The sequence below is a fragment of the Hemicordylus capensis genome, chromosome 1 (assembly GCF_027244095.1).
Source record: "Hemicordylus capensis ecotype Gifberg chromosome 1, rHemCap1.1.pri, whole genome shotgun sequence".
Classification (NCBI taxonomy): domain Eukaryota; kingdom Metazoa; phylum Chordata; class Lepidosauria; order Squamata; family Cordylidae; genus Hemicordylus; species Hemicordylus capensis.
Window position 1 is genome coordinate 352,832,051 of NC_069657.1, and position 15,511 is coordinate 352,847,561.

General features: G+C 43.1%; 1 protein-coding gene across 3 annotated transcripts in view; it reads left to right on the forward strand.

The window, feature by feature from the left end:
- Positions 1-436: 436 nt before the first annotated feature.
- ARFGEF3 (ARFGEF family member 3) overlaps positions 437-15,511 on the forward strand; it is a 131,867-nt gene continuing 116,792 nt past the window's right edge. For 2 of the 3 annotated variants that reach the window (XM_053289145.1, XM_053289156.1), the window contains exons 1-2: positions 441-877; positions 5,783-5,834. In XM_053289145.1, the coding sequence (XP_053145120.1) occupies positions 793-877; positions 5,783-5,834 (137 nt within the window). In that variant the 5' untranslated portion in view covers positions 441-792. Of the gene's footprint in view, positions 878-5,782; positions 5,835-15,511 lie in introns of all 3 variants that reach the window. The other variant, XM_053289176.1, reaches the window with a different exon arrangement.

Genomic DNA, 15,511 nt, shown 5'->3' on the forward strand with positions numbered 1-15,511 from the left:
ATACTAAGTGCACTGTTAAAACATTCTTGGTGGCTTGGTACCTTAGCACGCTATCATTGCTAAGTGTATGAGGAGGCGATGAAAAGCCTTTCTTCGGCATTTAATTTGTGCTGGTGCGCTGCACCCTCAGAAAATAGCATCTCTCAGCAGGTGCAGTGTTTTCCATTCACTCAAGACGCTTGGATTAGTTAAAGCCTTTCCTTATGGCTTTTGTAGGCCCGAGAGGGATCTTTTTTTAAGAAATTAAGCACTGTCCTTAACCATGCGCAACATTAATAGCGTTCCGCATCTCCATAACTGTTGGGAGTTTCCCCCTTTCCCCGTCACGGTGTATACATCTGTGGCCACCTTTTCCCCGTCACCGGTGCGCGTGTGTGTGTGAATAGCTGTTCCGGCGGGTTCTTATGAGCGACTGTGAGCCAGCCAGCCTCTTAGGAAGCAATGGTGGTGGAGCTCCTCCCTCCGGCTGGTCGGAGGTACCCCTTCTTCTCCGCAGGCTGCCACCGCAGGGACCTGTCGCTGCGATCTAGACTCAGCCGAGCAAGCGAGCGAGGCTTGGAATGGAGGCGGAGGCAGGAGCAGCGCCGAATGACGTGTCCAAGTCATGGAGCTTAGCATGATTCATCAACAGCCGCCGCCGCTGCCAGCTGGAGGCAGGATGCTGCGCACAGCCCCGGCTTAGAGACTCTCAACTAGCCATTCCCACTCCTCTGCCTTGGCCAAGCATCGCCGGGTTTTGTTTTGTCCCCCCACCCCTCTCGGCCTGAGTGAGGATCTCCGACACCAGGCAAGATGGAAGAAATCCTGAAAAAGCTGCAGAAGGAAGCGTCGGGGAACAAATACAAGGCAATCAAGGAGAGCTGCACCTGGGCCAGCGGTAAGGAAGTCGACAAGCCACGCCAACACTTCTTGGGTGCCTGCCTGCCTGCCTTCCTTCCTTCCCACCAACCCTCCCGTGCTCCAGCGCCAAAGGGCAAACCCTCCCCCCGCCGTCGCCCCCTAGACCACCATGGTGGGCGCATGCCCTTCAATTCCCCCGCCCCGGGAGGGCTTTCTGATCTCTCGTCGGCATATACATTATTCATATGTTTAGTCTCTTCCCGTTAGCAGGCAACCTGTGCATGGGAAAATGTGGAGGGAGGCGGCTGCTCTATTGAAAGGCTCCGTGGGGGGTGCTCTTGTGTCTTTCCTACTAGTGAGCAGGCGGGTCGAACGCATTCATCACATTGGCTTTGCCATCTGTTGGCCCGCAGCCTGCCTGAGCTGCCTGTAGGTCAAGAGAGCAGCAGGACTGTTTGTCTTCCAAGCTTCTCCTAGGATGTCGTGAGATTCTTTGAAAGCCTCCCCGCTCCCAGCATCGTTCTCCGCGCGGTATAAGATGATGCCTTTCAGCACCTCCTATATCGCTGCTGCCCAGTATAGGTGACTACAAATGTATTTACTAGGCACAGTCTGGGAAGCACACCAGTGGGGATATGAACTAACAGCAGCCCCTTGCACTCCAGGCATGTTGCTTCCCCACGATAATTTCCCTTGCACTCTTCCCCCAGAGCTTTTAGATGGAACGTTCATTTGTGTACCTTGTTTCTGCCCTCCAGCATGTAAGTTGTGATGCTCTCTGAAAAACAACACAAAGATCAGACTCTAGATTTCATTCTGGGTTGTGCTTGGAGTAACTGAACCTGGTTAGCTATTAATACAAAAGGATGTAACTGTAGGTAATGAATTTTTAAAATTATGTCATAATGACATGACACTATGTCATAATGACACGAGGACAGCTAAATTAAGCTTTTGATACTGCTGGGCAGGCTGGCTTAATTGCTTCTCTTCTGTGAGGGCCCAACCAATTCCTATTCTTCAAGCAAGCAAACAAACCAAGGCTCATTTAAACTGCATCACTAGGTCATATGGAAGAAGCTGCTCATTGCAGAGAGTCAAACAAGCATGTAAGAACATGAATGAATGATCTCTTGCTGCCCACCTCTTAGCAGATGCCTTTTTTCAGATGTCTGATGCTATTTAACTATGTAGATTATTCTTACTGCTTTTCTGGGTTTTTAAAAACTTAAATTAGTTAATGTTAGTAGAATCATTTATAATTATTAATACTTAGAACACTGTCCTCTTTATTCAGGCCTTTGACCAATTGAGTAGCCCTCTAATTTCCTTTTAGTTGACTGTAGCTTTATCTGTGTTGTTGTGTGCATGTTATTTGATTGAAACTTTATGACTGGTTTTGAACTTGTGGTTTACTACTCATAGGTCTTAGGACAAAGGGCATTGTCGAAATATAAATAATAAATAAAACACTTTCACAATGATATTATTGTAATATTCTTTTTTGACGTGTGCCTTGCTGTATAGTCAGATATGTACATATTTAATTAAGAATAAGTGCCATTGCACAAGTTTCACCAGTGTAGTGAACCTACTTCATTCAGCCCAGAGTTAGGGATAGTGTCCATGTTAGGGTGTGGTGTTTTAATTTAAGGAGTTTGTGAAAGGGGAAATGGCCTTGCAATTCAATCCTATGCATGTTCACTCAGAAGTAAGCCCTACTGTGTTCAGTGGAAGCTTACTACCAGGTAAGTGTGGATAGCATTGCAGCCTAAATGGGTTTGGAGCCTTGGGAGTAATGACCTCAATCAAGCCCAATTTCAGCATATTTTAATTCTTCAGGAACATGTAAGCATATTCTTCTCTTCTGAAGTCCAACAGGAATTAAAAGTGCTGAACTTTGGCTGTATCATGCCCTAACAGCATAATCCATTCGGCTTGCTTAGAAGTAAGACCCTCTGTGTATTCATTGGGGTTTACTCCCTAATAAGCTTGTTTAGGATTGCAGGCTAAGTGATTGTGATCCTGTTTTATTTCAGGACTTGGGTTTGCAATCCTTACACATTCATTTAACATCAGAACAAGAGTGAGCACACTTTTGCTTGGAAAATGAAGGCACATGCTTGTCAAAAAGGCAAGAAAAGTGTAGTTGAAGCAGATGGTCTGGGAGACCTCCTCTTGCCCTTAATGAAAGGTGAAAACTGGCCCCTGGCCCATAAAAACAATTATTTGTGAGGGGGGACCTGATCTTGCAGCTATTATACTCCTTCCATGCCCCTAAAATACTTTTATGCTTGCTTTTACGTAATCCTGTACATGCTTTAAAATGTAGGGATTGTTGTAAGTTTTTAAGATATGACGTGGATTTTCAGATAGTGGTGGTCTTTGTATAATTTTTTTCCTTGTAAGCTACCACAAGCAGAATATGAAAAAGCAAGATATAATTTATAAATGAATTGATTTAGATTATGAAAGGTGAAACAACTTTGAAACAAGAACAGCAGTTTCCACTTCCCTGAATGGGAGCCAGCTGTGATTTTGCATCAGTCTGGGATTTTGTCTTTATTTCAAAATTAATACTCAATGAACCAGGGTCTTCTCTGGACTAAATGTAGTGGTCTAAATTTCTGAATCCCAGTCTGACTGTGGTTGTGTTACGGTGAGTGTCTTCAAAAGAAGGATGCACATCTGCCTCAAACCATGGGGGAATTGTATATGAGAGGGTGGGTTGCATGAGAACCAGTGTGGTACAATGGTTAGAGTGTTAGACTAGGACTGCAGAGACTTGAGTTCAGCCATGAAACTCACTGGGTGACTCTGGGCCAGACACTTATCTCTCAGCCTAACCTACCTCACAGGGTTGGTGTGAGGATAAATGTAACATTGCTCTGGGCTCCTCGGAGGAAGAGCAGGATGTAAATGTAAATATACATAAAGACAAAGGAAGGCAGGGGAGTGGGATGTGCATGCTCCTAATCGGGTGGACAGGAGCTGGCTAGTTCCAAACCAGCCCATCCATATTCATGAGTATTCTGAGGCATCACTAGCTTCATTGCCAGTGCACCTACCTGAAAATCCCTTGGTGCATTGGAGCTTGCCTAGCAAAGGGGAGACGATTGTTGGGTACACTGAACCCAGGCCGTGAATAGTACTTGTGAGGTTATAAGAAGCCGGGGCAAATGCTGGAACACTGCTGCAATGTCCTTGTAGGCACCCCTCCCCCACAAGGAGCTTGCCTGCTGCACTTTGCAGCCCCAGCTGAAAAATCTGAGCATTGGGCTGCACCATGTGGACTGCAGTTCAGGAGTCTGGTGCATGCTATGTTTATCACTCAGTATGACTGGCCTGCTGATGAAATAGCTGCCTCAGGCAGTGGATTGGTAGAGGCAGCAGCTTGCCTGCTGGCCACCTTCTCTGGTTTGCTGCTTCCGGAGGTGCACCTAGGTAATTTTGGAGCCTGGACCTAAAGGCCTTTGGAGACTCTTCTCCCCTGAAAAGTAAGCATCTTCATGCTTAGCTGGGTGACCACAACATCTGGGACAGACTAAAGAGGATTTGGGGGTCCCCAGGGCTGTGGAGGCCTCTGGCTGCTTCAGCCAACTCAACACTTCCCCCAAACTTCACTCAGTGGAAGCACACCAGTGGAAGCACACACGTCACTCTCCTCCTCCTCCTCTCGCAGTTATGGCTTTTCCAAAGCCAAGGGAGGAAAGCAGAAGTGTTGGGAGGGAGAGTGCCACTCTAGCCCGACTCTTGACCCTCCTCCTCCACACTTCCTTTTTCACTCCCTTCCCTTTTGAAAAGCCACAGGTGGGAGCAGAGGAGGACACTGGTGTTAAGTTGTCTGCTACCACCAAGTGAGGTAAGGTGGGGAGCCTAGGAGTCCTTTCAGGGTGGGAAGCTTGCCTCAGGCCATCCCTGTCACTGGTTAAACCATTATTTGTTAACGAACGAGAGTTGGGACAAGCTGAAATATCAAACCTGGTTTGTTCTAACTCGAGTTACCTAACCAATAACTCCAGTTTCTTATGTGATGGAGAACTGTGATTTATTTTTAAAATGAAAGCAAAACCTCTCACTCTTTCCTATCTACCTGTAGAGGAGGGTGAAAACTTTCTCCTCTTGTGTGTGGAGAGAAGGGAAAGCATGAGAGCCTATTCACTACATTATCATGCATCATAATGCTTGACTGAACTGGGCTACAGCAAATTTTAGTGGAGAGAAGTGCTTGTTTTCACAGTAGGGACAATTTCAGCAGTACAAACATATGGTCAGCTGTTACTTACACTGATTCCTAAATGTTCTGCATGTGGGTACTGTGGGTTAGCTACAGGCTAAGTCAAATAAAGCTCAGCACAAAATCGTACATATGTACACAAATCATTAGCTTCTAACTTTGAATCAACAGTACTAATGCTGTTCTAGCATATGTGCAGGTGTTAAATCTTTTTTGAACAGACTGAGTAGGGTTTCCTCCTCTGCCTAGGTACTCGCCTTTAAGTATATATATGCCACATGGCATATTCCTTCACTATATTTTAATTAGCAGCCCTAATCCTAAATTCTCATGATCACTAATGTAGCTTAGAATTGCTGCCTTGCCAATGCAATGAAAAGATATGGCAAAGTCCACCCTTTTGTTTAGCCGCCTGATTATACATGTGCCAGGGTGTTCGAGTTAGGATTGCACTAGCCTTCTGGGTCCTGGGCAGACTCGAAAAGTCTGAAAAAGACTTGAAAAGCTCTTCAGCCATGTCAGTGCTTAGGATTTGCACATTTGAAAGGTTTCATGGAAAAGCAAGGCAGTAGCCACAGAACCATTTTAATCTCCTTGGTAAGGTGGTAAGAGGTTTTACGAGATAGTCTTTCAGTACTATAAGTGTGTGCAGTGCATCCCTCCTGACTGCCCTATATAATTATTATTTTCTTCTTTTTAATACAGAAATTTTAGAATGCCCAGAGGCTGCCATGAAGATCCCTCCATATCAGCTAAGGTAGGAAATGGATATTTTATTGTTAAATATGTCAGCAAAGTTAGAAAGGATCAAAGCTTGTGTTGGAGTGTGAAAAAACTCCTGTGTTTTGAAGATTGCTTATTGCTGAAACCAGAGTGACACGGCATGAACATGAAACCTGCAGATATGCTGTAAGGAAACTCTCCTGCTTGGATTTTTCTGGCCAGATATGCATGTATTATACAGTGCTGATCTACCTGACAACAGAACTGTTTTAATATCAATCAATCAATCTTTATTATGGTTGCAGACCAACATAGCTGTTTTAAGGATTACCTAAATGTTTCATTTTTGCCATTACGCTTTCCCAGTTAGGGAAGCACAGTAGTATGTTTCTTCAGTAATAATATATTGAAATGTTCTGCTTCACCTGTGCTTAGAGCTCATGTAGCGATGGTGGGTGCCAAGTTGCCAGGAGGCAATTTTCTACTTGCCACAGAGATTCAGATAGTGGCTAATTATAAAAGCTGCCTTGGACCATTTTTTCAAGCATTGTATAATTTCTGTGGTTGGAGATGCTTTCATTTTCAAAGGCCACGAAATAGTGATGTAGCTGGGAGCAGAAGAAAGAAACCTTTAAATTTTTGTAAGAGTTGTATTTAACTGATGGGAGGTTATTGCTGTCCCTTCACTCTTGAAAATCTGTTGGAAGTCAGGATTCAAACAGATAACAAATAACATGCATACAATTAACTAACCTATGAAATAAGACTTTGGGGCTATTCACATGCAAAACCGGGTTAAGGGAGCCCAGCCCGGTTTTGCATGTATGCATGAACCACTGGGATCGGGCCTGATCCCGGTGGCTACACAGTGGTAAACCCGCCTAAGTAGCCTTCCATTAAAACAAGGTTAAGGAAGGGAGCGCTCCCTTACTCTCATTTTTCTGATTATGTGTCAGCAGTCGCGGCTAGTACACTTGGGGAGGGGGATTCCCATAATGCACCACGCACTCACATTATCGGAACTCCGGGTGGGGGGCGTGGTGGCACTTCCTTGCACCCTGACCCCTGGAGCTGCTGGGTGAGCCTCTGGTCGTCTGGCTGGACGATCTGCCCACCCAGGGAAGGGTAGGAAATTGTCTGCGGGGAAGGTAAATTATACCCCCCTTCCCTGCAGACCACCCCAGAACTCTTCCCACCAATCGTGAGAAGAGCTCCTATGTGATTGCACGTATAGAAAGATGCTTTGTTGTGCTAATATTGAAGTGGGTGCTGAAATGTTTGATCCTGAACCTAAGGCACTGATAATAAAGCCTCAGGAATTTCAGGCAGATGATAGATAAAGGTGAGCACTAAGCATGGTGAGCATATACAGCTATATCGGCATAGGATAGTGGAAACCGCAAAATACTATAATATCTAATTCTTTATATATATTTCTCTTAGGTGTAGCCGTCGCTAATTCCATGTGTGACAGCTCTCGCAAGAGTTTGCGAGCGTGCTGCCACATAGCAATGGGGTCAGGGGTGGGGGGGAGGAAACTGCGGTGGGTGGCAGAGAGGGTGGTGCACTCCCTCTCCAGCCCACCTGATAGCCAAAAGGCAGGAGTGCCGGCGTCAGGAGCACCTGGGGGAGGGGAGAAAATGGGGGGGGGATGGTGGTGGCAGAGAGGGCAGCGCAGCCTCTCTCTCCTGACCACCTGCCAGCCAAGAGGAAGGATGGCCTGGCGGCAGGCGCACCAGGTTTGGGGGAGAAACAGCAGTGGCAGGGGGAGGGAAATGGCGGCAGTAGCACCGGTGGAGGGGGGAGAACTACAAGAACAGATGCTTTGCGCCTGGCTCAGCTAGTAATATAAATTCCTCTAAAGGTAAAGTGTGCCGTCAAGTCGATTTTGACTCCTGGCACCCACAGAGCCCTGTGGTTTTCTTTCGGTAGAATACAGGAGGGGTTTACTATTGCCTCCTCCCGTGCAGTATGAGATGATGCCTTTCAGCATCCTCCTATATCGCTGCTGCCCGACGTAGGTGTTTCCTATAGCCTGGGAAACATACCAGCTTGGATTTGAACTGGCAACCTTCTGCTTGTTAGTCAAGCATTTCCCTGCTGCGCCACTTAAGGTGGTAGCATAAATTCCTCTACTGTGTGGCTGTTTCATAATGCATCATTGAGCAATCAAAGTATTGAAAGGAGGGAGCCACAAATGTAGGCTTTGCTCATTAGCTAGCCATTATTTCTGGTCATCACCAATCCCATGTTTTCTCTCAGATTGTTTTCTGGCACACCTGCAGAGATCTTCAGAAAGAAGCAGGTCTTCTGCATTTGCACTGGGAAATGCAGATGATGAGAAACAGTAGGAGCCTTCTCCTACTACTCAAAAAGGATTCCTGCTATTTCTTACTTTATCAAAAATGGCAGTGGAAATGAGACCTTTGGTGAGGAAGTATGTGTGTTGCTGGGTGTTCTGCTTGCCAGAGGGCTTAGGGCAATCACCACTGGCAAGCGGATTAGTAGATGCCTGATTGTAAGCTTTCATGGTCGCTCTTTCCCCACTTGCTGTGTTACATCTTGCTTTTACGCTCTTGGTTGGTTAATGAGTGTGTGGGCTTTTTGTTTTTTGTTTTATTAACTGAATAGGCTAGCACTTGAACAATGAAAATTTTCTGTCTGCTTTGCTCTTTGCTTTGGGTTTTACAGACACCATAGCTGACCTATGCTAGATATTAACTAAAATGCTTGGAATGTAGCCTTCTTGCACATCCTGAAAAAGCAATAACAGTTTGTAAATTCTTCAGAGCAGAAGCAAACTTCAGAAACCCGTTTTACAAAATTGGTATGAATCCGCATGCAAGCACTGTAATAGATTTGTTTGATGATGGCCGTAACATACCTCTCCTTTTTTTTTTTTTTTTGCTGCTGATAATCAGTTCAGCTGTCTATTGAATGCAATTGGTGTAATAGTACCGTTTCAGATTAGGTAATGAAATACTTGGATTTTTGATTTTTTAGATCTTGCAAAACAATTTAATGGAGCCTGAGCTCCTAACACTCATCCGCCCTTCAGATAAAAAGAGTAATCATTTTCTCCCCCAGTTTCAATTCGTTTTCTTCAATCCTAATGGAAACCATTTGGGGAAAAAGAGGAGTCAGCTGTGGTAATGTCATTTTTACTAGTGAAATATTTTCCAAGAAGGATATATTCAATTTGGATCATCAGTATATCTTTTGATGTAGTTGCCTAGAAACCTTTATCATTTACTGTATCTCTAACAGGTTGTCTCAAATTGTAGTTGTGGACTTCTTCAACAAATTACTTTGCACTATTTAGAAAATTTTCACTCCCATCAAAAAGCATAACTTGGAAACATTCTGTGTTCAAATCAGAATCCAGGCACTATCTCTGGAAATTACTTGTTTTGCATTGTACCGTATTTACCTGAATAGAAGATGACAAGGAATTCAAGATGACCCCCTTTAGAAAAACAGAGATTATTTACCCAAAGAAACAGCACTCTGAATTTAAGACAGCTCCTCAATTTCTATCATCAAAGAACTTGGAAAAAACCTAGTCTTGGATTCAGAGAAATACAGTTGCAAGAATATCTCTGCAAGACTTCTAGGATAACAGCTGCTCCTGAGCTGTGGAATACACTCCCAGCAGAAATTAATAGTTTGGGCTTATTGTTGGCCTTCAAGAGAGCCCTAAAAACATTTGTTTGGCCTGACCTTCTAAGGTTTTTAAATTGTTATTTGTGTTTTAACTTGTTTTAAACTGTTTTTAATTTGTTTTTATATTGTTTTAAGTTGATGTTTTAAAATGGTTTGTTGTATATCACCTAGAGCCTTTCGATGGAAAAGGCCTATAGAAATGTAATCTATAAATAAAGTTGGAGAATGGTTTGGGGAAAATCTTGTCCTGCTCTTTGGGAGCAGTTTCATATCCTCTTGATATTTTCCTATTATGGTCTTATGGTTACTCTGGCAAATCCTATCAAATCAGTTCTTCTCAGTGTGTTCCAAACAACAACAACAAAAATGCCTTGATAGTTTTTGAGACAATACAAGAATACTTGGTGTTCTTTCTGACAACAAATAAGTCCATGGTGTTACTTGCAAATGTCAGGAATGTGGTTAATCTTACAAGAAAGTATGAAGGTGTGTTTTTGAACTTTGCTGTGTGGACTAATATCCTATCAGCATAAAGTAAAATGGAATGGCCTACTGAGCAGCTGGTGGTTTGCAGCTATTAAGATATTTGGAAAGGAGCATAATCCACAGTTTCTTGGAAGTGTTGACTGTGTTGTGGGTTCAGTAGCAAATCTAAGATGTGACCATGAAGAACGTGACTGAAGGATGTGTGTTCATTCACAACATGGTGCCGAAGACAATCCAAATGCAATATCATGGAGTCCAGATGTGTAACCAAAGACATCAATCTGATGTCATGATTGTGATGATACATTTACACACTGCTTCTCAACACATTCCTGATCAAACAGTGATTTAGATATACAAGGATATGGTTGAAAACCACCAGTATTCTTATGGGTTAGTATTTCCTGTAAGTCCTTGACTAATAGGTTATTATTCTTCTGTTGTCTCCACCATCAATAGAAGAGAGTGGATATATTGTAGTCCAGATTTAAGGAACTCAGATGTCATCTTATCTAATTTGGCAGACCATTTAGTATGAAAAAAAAATCTTTTGTCTACCATAACATCTGGTTAAAATAAAACATCTACGAATGTGTGCTGGTCAAAAGGCTCTGAATGCAAAATTACTGGGAAATTGCCACTTTTAGGGCGGCACACAACCTCACATCATTCAACATAAGTGAAGAAATTATGAGAAGTGAATGTGTAATCAGTTACACTCTTTATGGAGCCATTCCAGAAGGTAAATTCAGCTGGATGATCATCTTCCATAGAACCATTTAAAATACTTAAATCCAACCGCTGTGTCAAGCAGAATCCTGAAAAGTTAGAAATCTTATCTTTCAACTGACATGTCAAGGAGGGTGTAGCCACCACAATTTCTGGTGGGCAACAGTTATAATGTGCATTTAGAGTTACATCATTTGGGCCTAGTCTAGCATTAAGGTTGTTACCAATCACTATGTATGCATGAAGAGAAAGAGGATAGAATATTCAGTAATTTTAAAAAACCCTCTGGTTTAGGATGAAAGTTAAGATGGGCTTACATTTTCACTTATGCTCTAACAAGCATGGGAATTCCCAGTTAAGGTTCCCATCTTAACTTCCATGCCATAGAAGCTATAAAGACTTTGTACAGTCTGGTATATCACGTTGGCTTTAGAAATCAGTCTCCATGCACACACACTTTGCCTTGGTCCTTCAGCTGGACATTGGGCTGGGGAGGGATGCATCCAGGCAGATATTCAACAGGTACAGCTCCCCCAATCACTTCCTAGAGATGCCCCTGATTAATTTCTGCCTGATGCATCTCTACAAGACACAGTGCTACCCCAAAAGGCCACGTATTTACCTGCAGTCCTAAAAGAATCTGCAGTAGATTAAATAGGTCATTTCAGTCCTGGAAACTTGTACTGGCTGACACCAGGCAAAATCCTAGCAAAGTGTAGGTGCACAGAGCGGCACGCCAGTTTTGGCTGGAGGTTGGGATGAAACACACATGGTTTTGGAGAACTGACGACTGTCACACGCACACACACTCTCTCTCCAGCCACCCCCCACATTGTGCACGCACGCACACACACAAACACACACAGTCTGCAGCCCAGAGAAGCCCTTCACAGCCTAGCTAAATGGAGCACATTCCCCTGCCCCCCTCCTTCCACCTACACTCAGCTGCGGCTGGAGGTTAGGATGAAATGCACATGGTTTTGAAGAACTGATGTTTGGAGTTGAACAGCGCTTTTTCTAAGGCAAAGGAGCAATATTAAAAAATAGTAGCTGTCCTGGCACAGAGCAGGGTTAGAAGGAAGCAACATAGAAGGAAGCAACATAAAGATATTGTGTTCTTCCCTGGGGCATTGGTGGGCCGGGGCCAGGGGGAAAATGGCCACCTCTTATCCAGTGCAAAATTGATTAATAGACCTTGCATCAGATTGGATCCAGTGATTGGTGTGATGCACAGCCCTAAAAGGTAACATTTTTGGACCAAACTATTACTGCCATCACCCATCAGCTTTGGTACTTGCTGACCATGATTTTTTTTTTTTTTAAAGCTTGCTAACTCTTTTCCCCCTCAACAAGGTATAGGAGGAAAGGCTGCCTCCATAAAGATTTGTTTGTCGATTGTTTGAGCTCAGGGAGGAGGAAATTTGAATATTGTGGTTCTCTGAAGAAGGACTAATTCTGAAATGGGCTCAAGAATCCCGGGCTAGCCTATAAGGAATTTTTTCACCATTGCAAGACTTCATTCTCAAACACAGAGAAAAGAAATAAGTTTTTGTTCAATTTACTGAGATCTATATTTTTTACATATGAAAAAACTTGCAAGACAATTGTTATTGTTATTCATTCAAGGATTTTTTCCCCATTGTAAGACTTTATTCCCAATACAGAAAAGCAACATACTTTTTTCACATACTTATGCTGTTTTTTCAAATACATGAATGGTTGTGAATTGAATTTGTATTCATCCTCAATGATGATTTTTTGTTCAATTTACTGAGATGTAATACATTTGACATATGTATGTGCAGATATAACTTGCAAGACAATTGTTATTGCTGTTTATTCACTCTATGACTATTAATATAGTATCTCCAGTCACAGAAAAAATGGATACATGTGTTTTGTCTATTTCCTCCATATAGATTTCTATATATAGCATAGCTTGTGTTTTTGCATTTTCTGGCATTTTTTGAGGCCTCTCTGTCCCATTATTGTGCACAGTTTCTTTTTTGTTTTTTCCTGTTATTTGGCGTGCATCCTGCTTGTTCTCTGCTACCACAAGACCAGCTCTACTCCCATAAGACTACTGCTCTTCATGTAGCCTCTATTACCATATGAAAAGTGGCAGTTCAGACAAGCGTTCCCCTTGTGGGATGAAGGGACATGCCAGGATGATATAAAGATATCCAGGAAAGACGTCAGAACATGGGATGCACCAAGCGTGTTCCTCTTTTAATTTTGTGGGTTGGTTTAGGGGGAATATAGTCTGAACTGTCCTATGTCATCTTGAACGTATCTCTGTAGAAAGCTTTGAGCCTGGAATAACCTTGTGCAAAAGCAGTGTTGATTTCATCACTTCTTACTTCCAGCTGATTTCTGTTCCATCATTTTGGGTTAACCTGCATTCTGCGTGTGTGTCTGTGTGTCCCCCTCTATCAACTTCACAATGCCTGGACCGATACGAACCAAATTGGGTACAGTTGTAGGGACACCTCAACGGCGTAGTTTGTGATGATGTCATCCACCCCAATCCAAGATGGCAGACACATATACTTTTGATGTGCAAGTGGGCTAACTTGTGAACTGCTTAACCAATTTGAACCAAATTTGCTACAGCTGTAGGGACATATACGAATGCCCAAATGGCATGGTGTGTGATGATGTCATCCACTCCAGTTCAAGAAGGCTACCATGTGAACATCTGAGGTGCAAGTGGGCTAATTTGTGGACTGTCTAACCGATTTAAACCAAATTAGGTACAGTTGCAGTGAGTGACTCACAGGGACACCTCAACGGCATAGTTTGTGATGATGTCATCCACCCCAATCCAAGTTGGTGGATGCGTAAGCTTTGGAGGCGCAGGTGCACTAACTTGTGGACAGTCTAACTGATTTGAAACACCATTGCTACAGCTGTATGGACACATAGAGATGTCCCAGTGGTGTAGTTTGTGATGATGCCATTCACCTTGATCCAAGATGGTGGACGTGTGAACCTTTGAGGTGCAAGTGCACTAACTGGAGGACTGTCTAACCCATTTGAACCAAATTTGATACAGTTGTAGTGAGTGACACACAGGGACACCTCAATGGTATAGTTTGTAATAATGTCATCCAGCCTGATCCAAGATGGTGGATTCATGAACATTGAGGTGCAAGAGATCTAACTTGTGAACCTCAATTTGAACCAAATTTAGTCCAGTTGTAGAGACAGTGAAAGGAATGTAGGCTTATTAGTTCTCACTAGAACAACTTGGGTGCCTGAGTAGGCAAATAGAACCAATTTCTCCCTCTGCCCTTCCCTCTTCATGGTACATTAATTTAACAATTGCTATAGACGCCGGCAAGTTTGCTGGCCATCTGGCACTTGCGCCAGTTATTTATGAAGGAGATAACATTGTCAATTGTTGGTGCATTCCAGAATAGAAACAAAACATGCTCCACTGACTCCATATCCTGATGATTACATGGAAAAACCCTCAAAGTCAGGGGAATTCCAGCATGTATCCCCGCAAAACTTGTGAAGGGAATACATTAAGTCTTGTGCAAGGTAAAGCAGTTCAATACTTAACTACATGGAGGCTGCTGAGGTAAGCAGCTCGCTGAAAGATACTTTTGTGTGCAATGCCAAAAATAAAAAAAATAAAAAATAAAGAATCTGGTGAGCAGGATGTGTGAGCAGATTCAGAAAAGTCTTAAAGGGATATATCCCAGAGCCTTTGCTTTACTAGAGCTACTGCAGAATTATACTCCATCTGGAGGAGGAAAGCAGGTGCCATCCCAATGCGGCAGGCTCTTTGGGTTATCAAAGTCGCCCAGGAGCTATTACGGCCATCAGCAGGGAGATGGGACAATAACCGAACAGCTGTCCTAAAAATATATTCTTTCAGCCAACATTTAACTTGGCAAAGAGGCACCTTTTAATGTGATGTTTCTCTTTATTTAGCAGGGGGAGAGTATTTGGCCCTTTCCATCCCCAGCACAGTACCTCCTGTAACTGTTGTTAGTGTCTGTCTTATGTTTCTTTTTAGATTGTGAGCCCTTTGGGGATAGAGATCCATCTTATTTCTTTATTATTTTTCTGTGTAAACTACCCCGAGCCATTTTTGGAAGGGCAGTATAGAAACTGGATGGATGGATGGATGATGATGATAAAAATTCTTTATTCACAAAGTCAAATAGATGTTATTGACTGGTTTGTTTTATCCAGATATCGAGTCCTTCCCAAGGACCTGGGATGCCTGAATTTTATTATTGTTGTTGTTTAAGGGCCACCAACCAAGCTCTGATCTCAAGCGGGCACTGTCCTGTGTCCAGTAAGATAACTGCAGTGGAAACACATTTTGGGGTATGTAACAGAGCTTGTAAAAAGCTAGCTTGCACATGATTCATAATCCAGGAAGGAGCTGCAAGGATATCTTTGTATTAAAGACTTTAATGGCAGCGGGAATGTACTGGTCCCCTTTAGTACAGAAAAGGCGAAGAAGAGTAGTCTGGGTAACTGAAGCTTTCTGAGAAGCATGAGATCTGTGTGTGGACCATGAAAGAGAATGATACTTCAGAGCAGCGTATTTGGCTGTGAGGTGTCCAGATTTTGAAAACTGCTCCAAGCTGGTTTCTTTCCCATATCTAACCCTTGACATTTTTCCACATTGTCACATGTGATATTCTTGCTATTTTTATCTTTTTCCTTTGTCATTAATCAGTTCTTCAGCAAGTACACAGTGTGTTGCATGTTATTTCATCTTGACAAGCTGTGCTGCTACTGTCTGGAGACTAAGTGGCTTTTTAAATGGCTCTATTGTTGAAGGGTAAAACAAAGATGGATCCAATTATG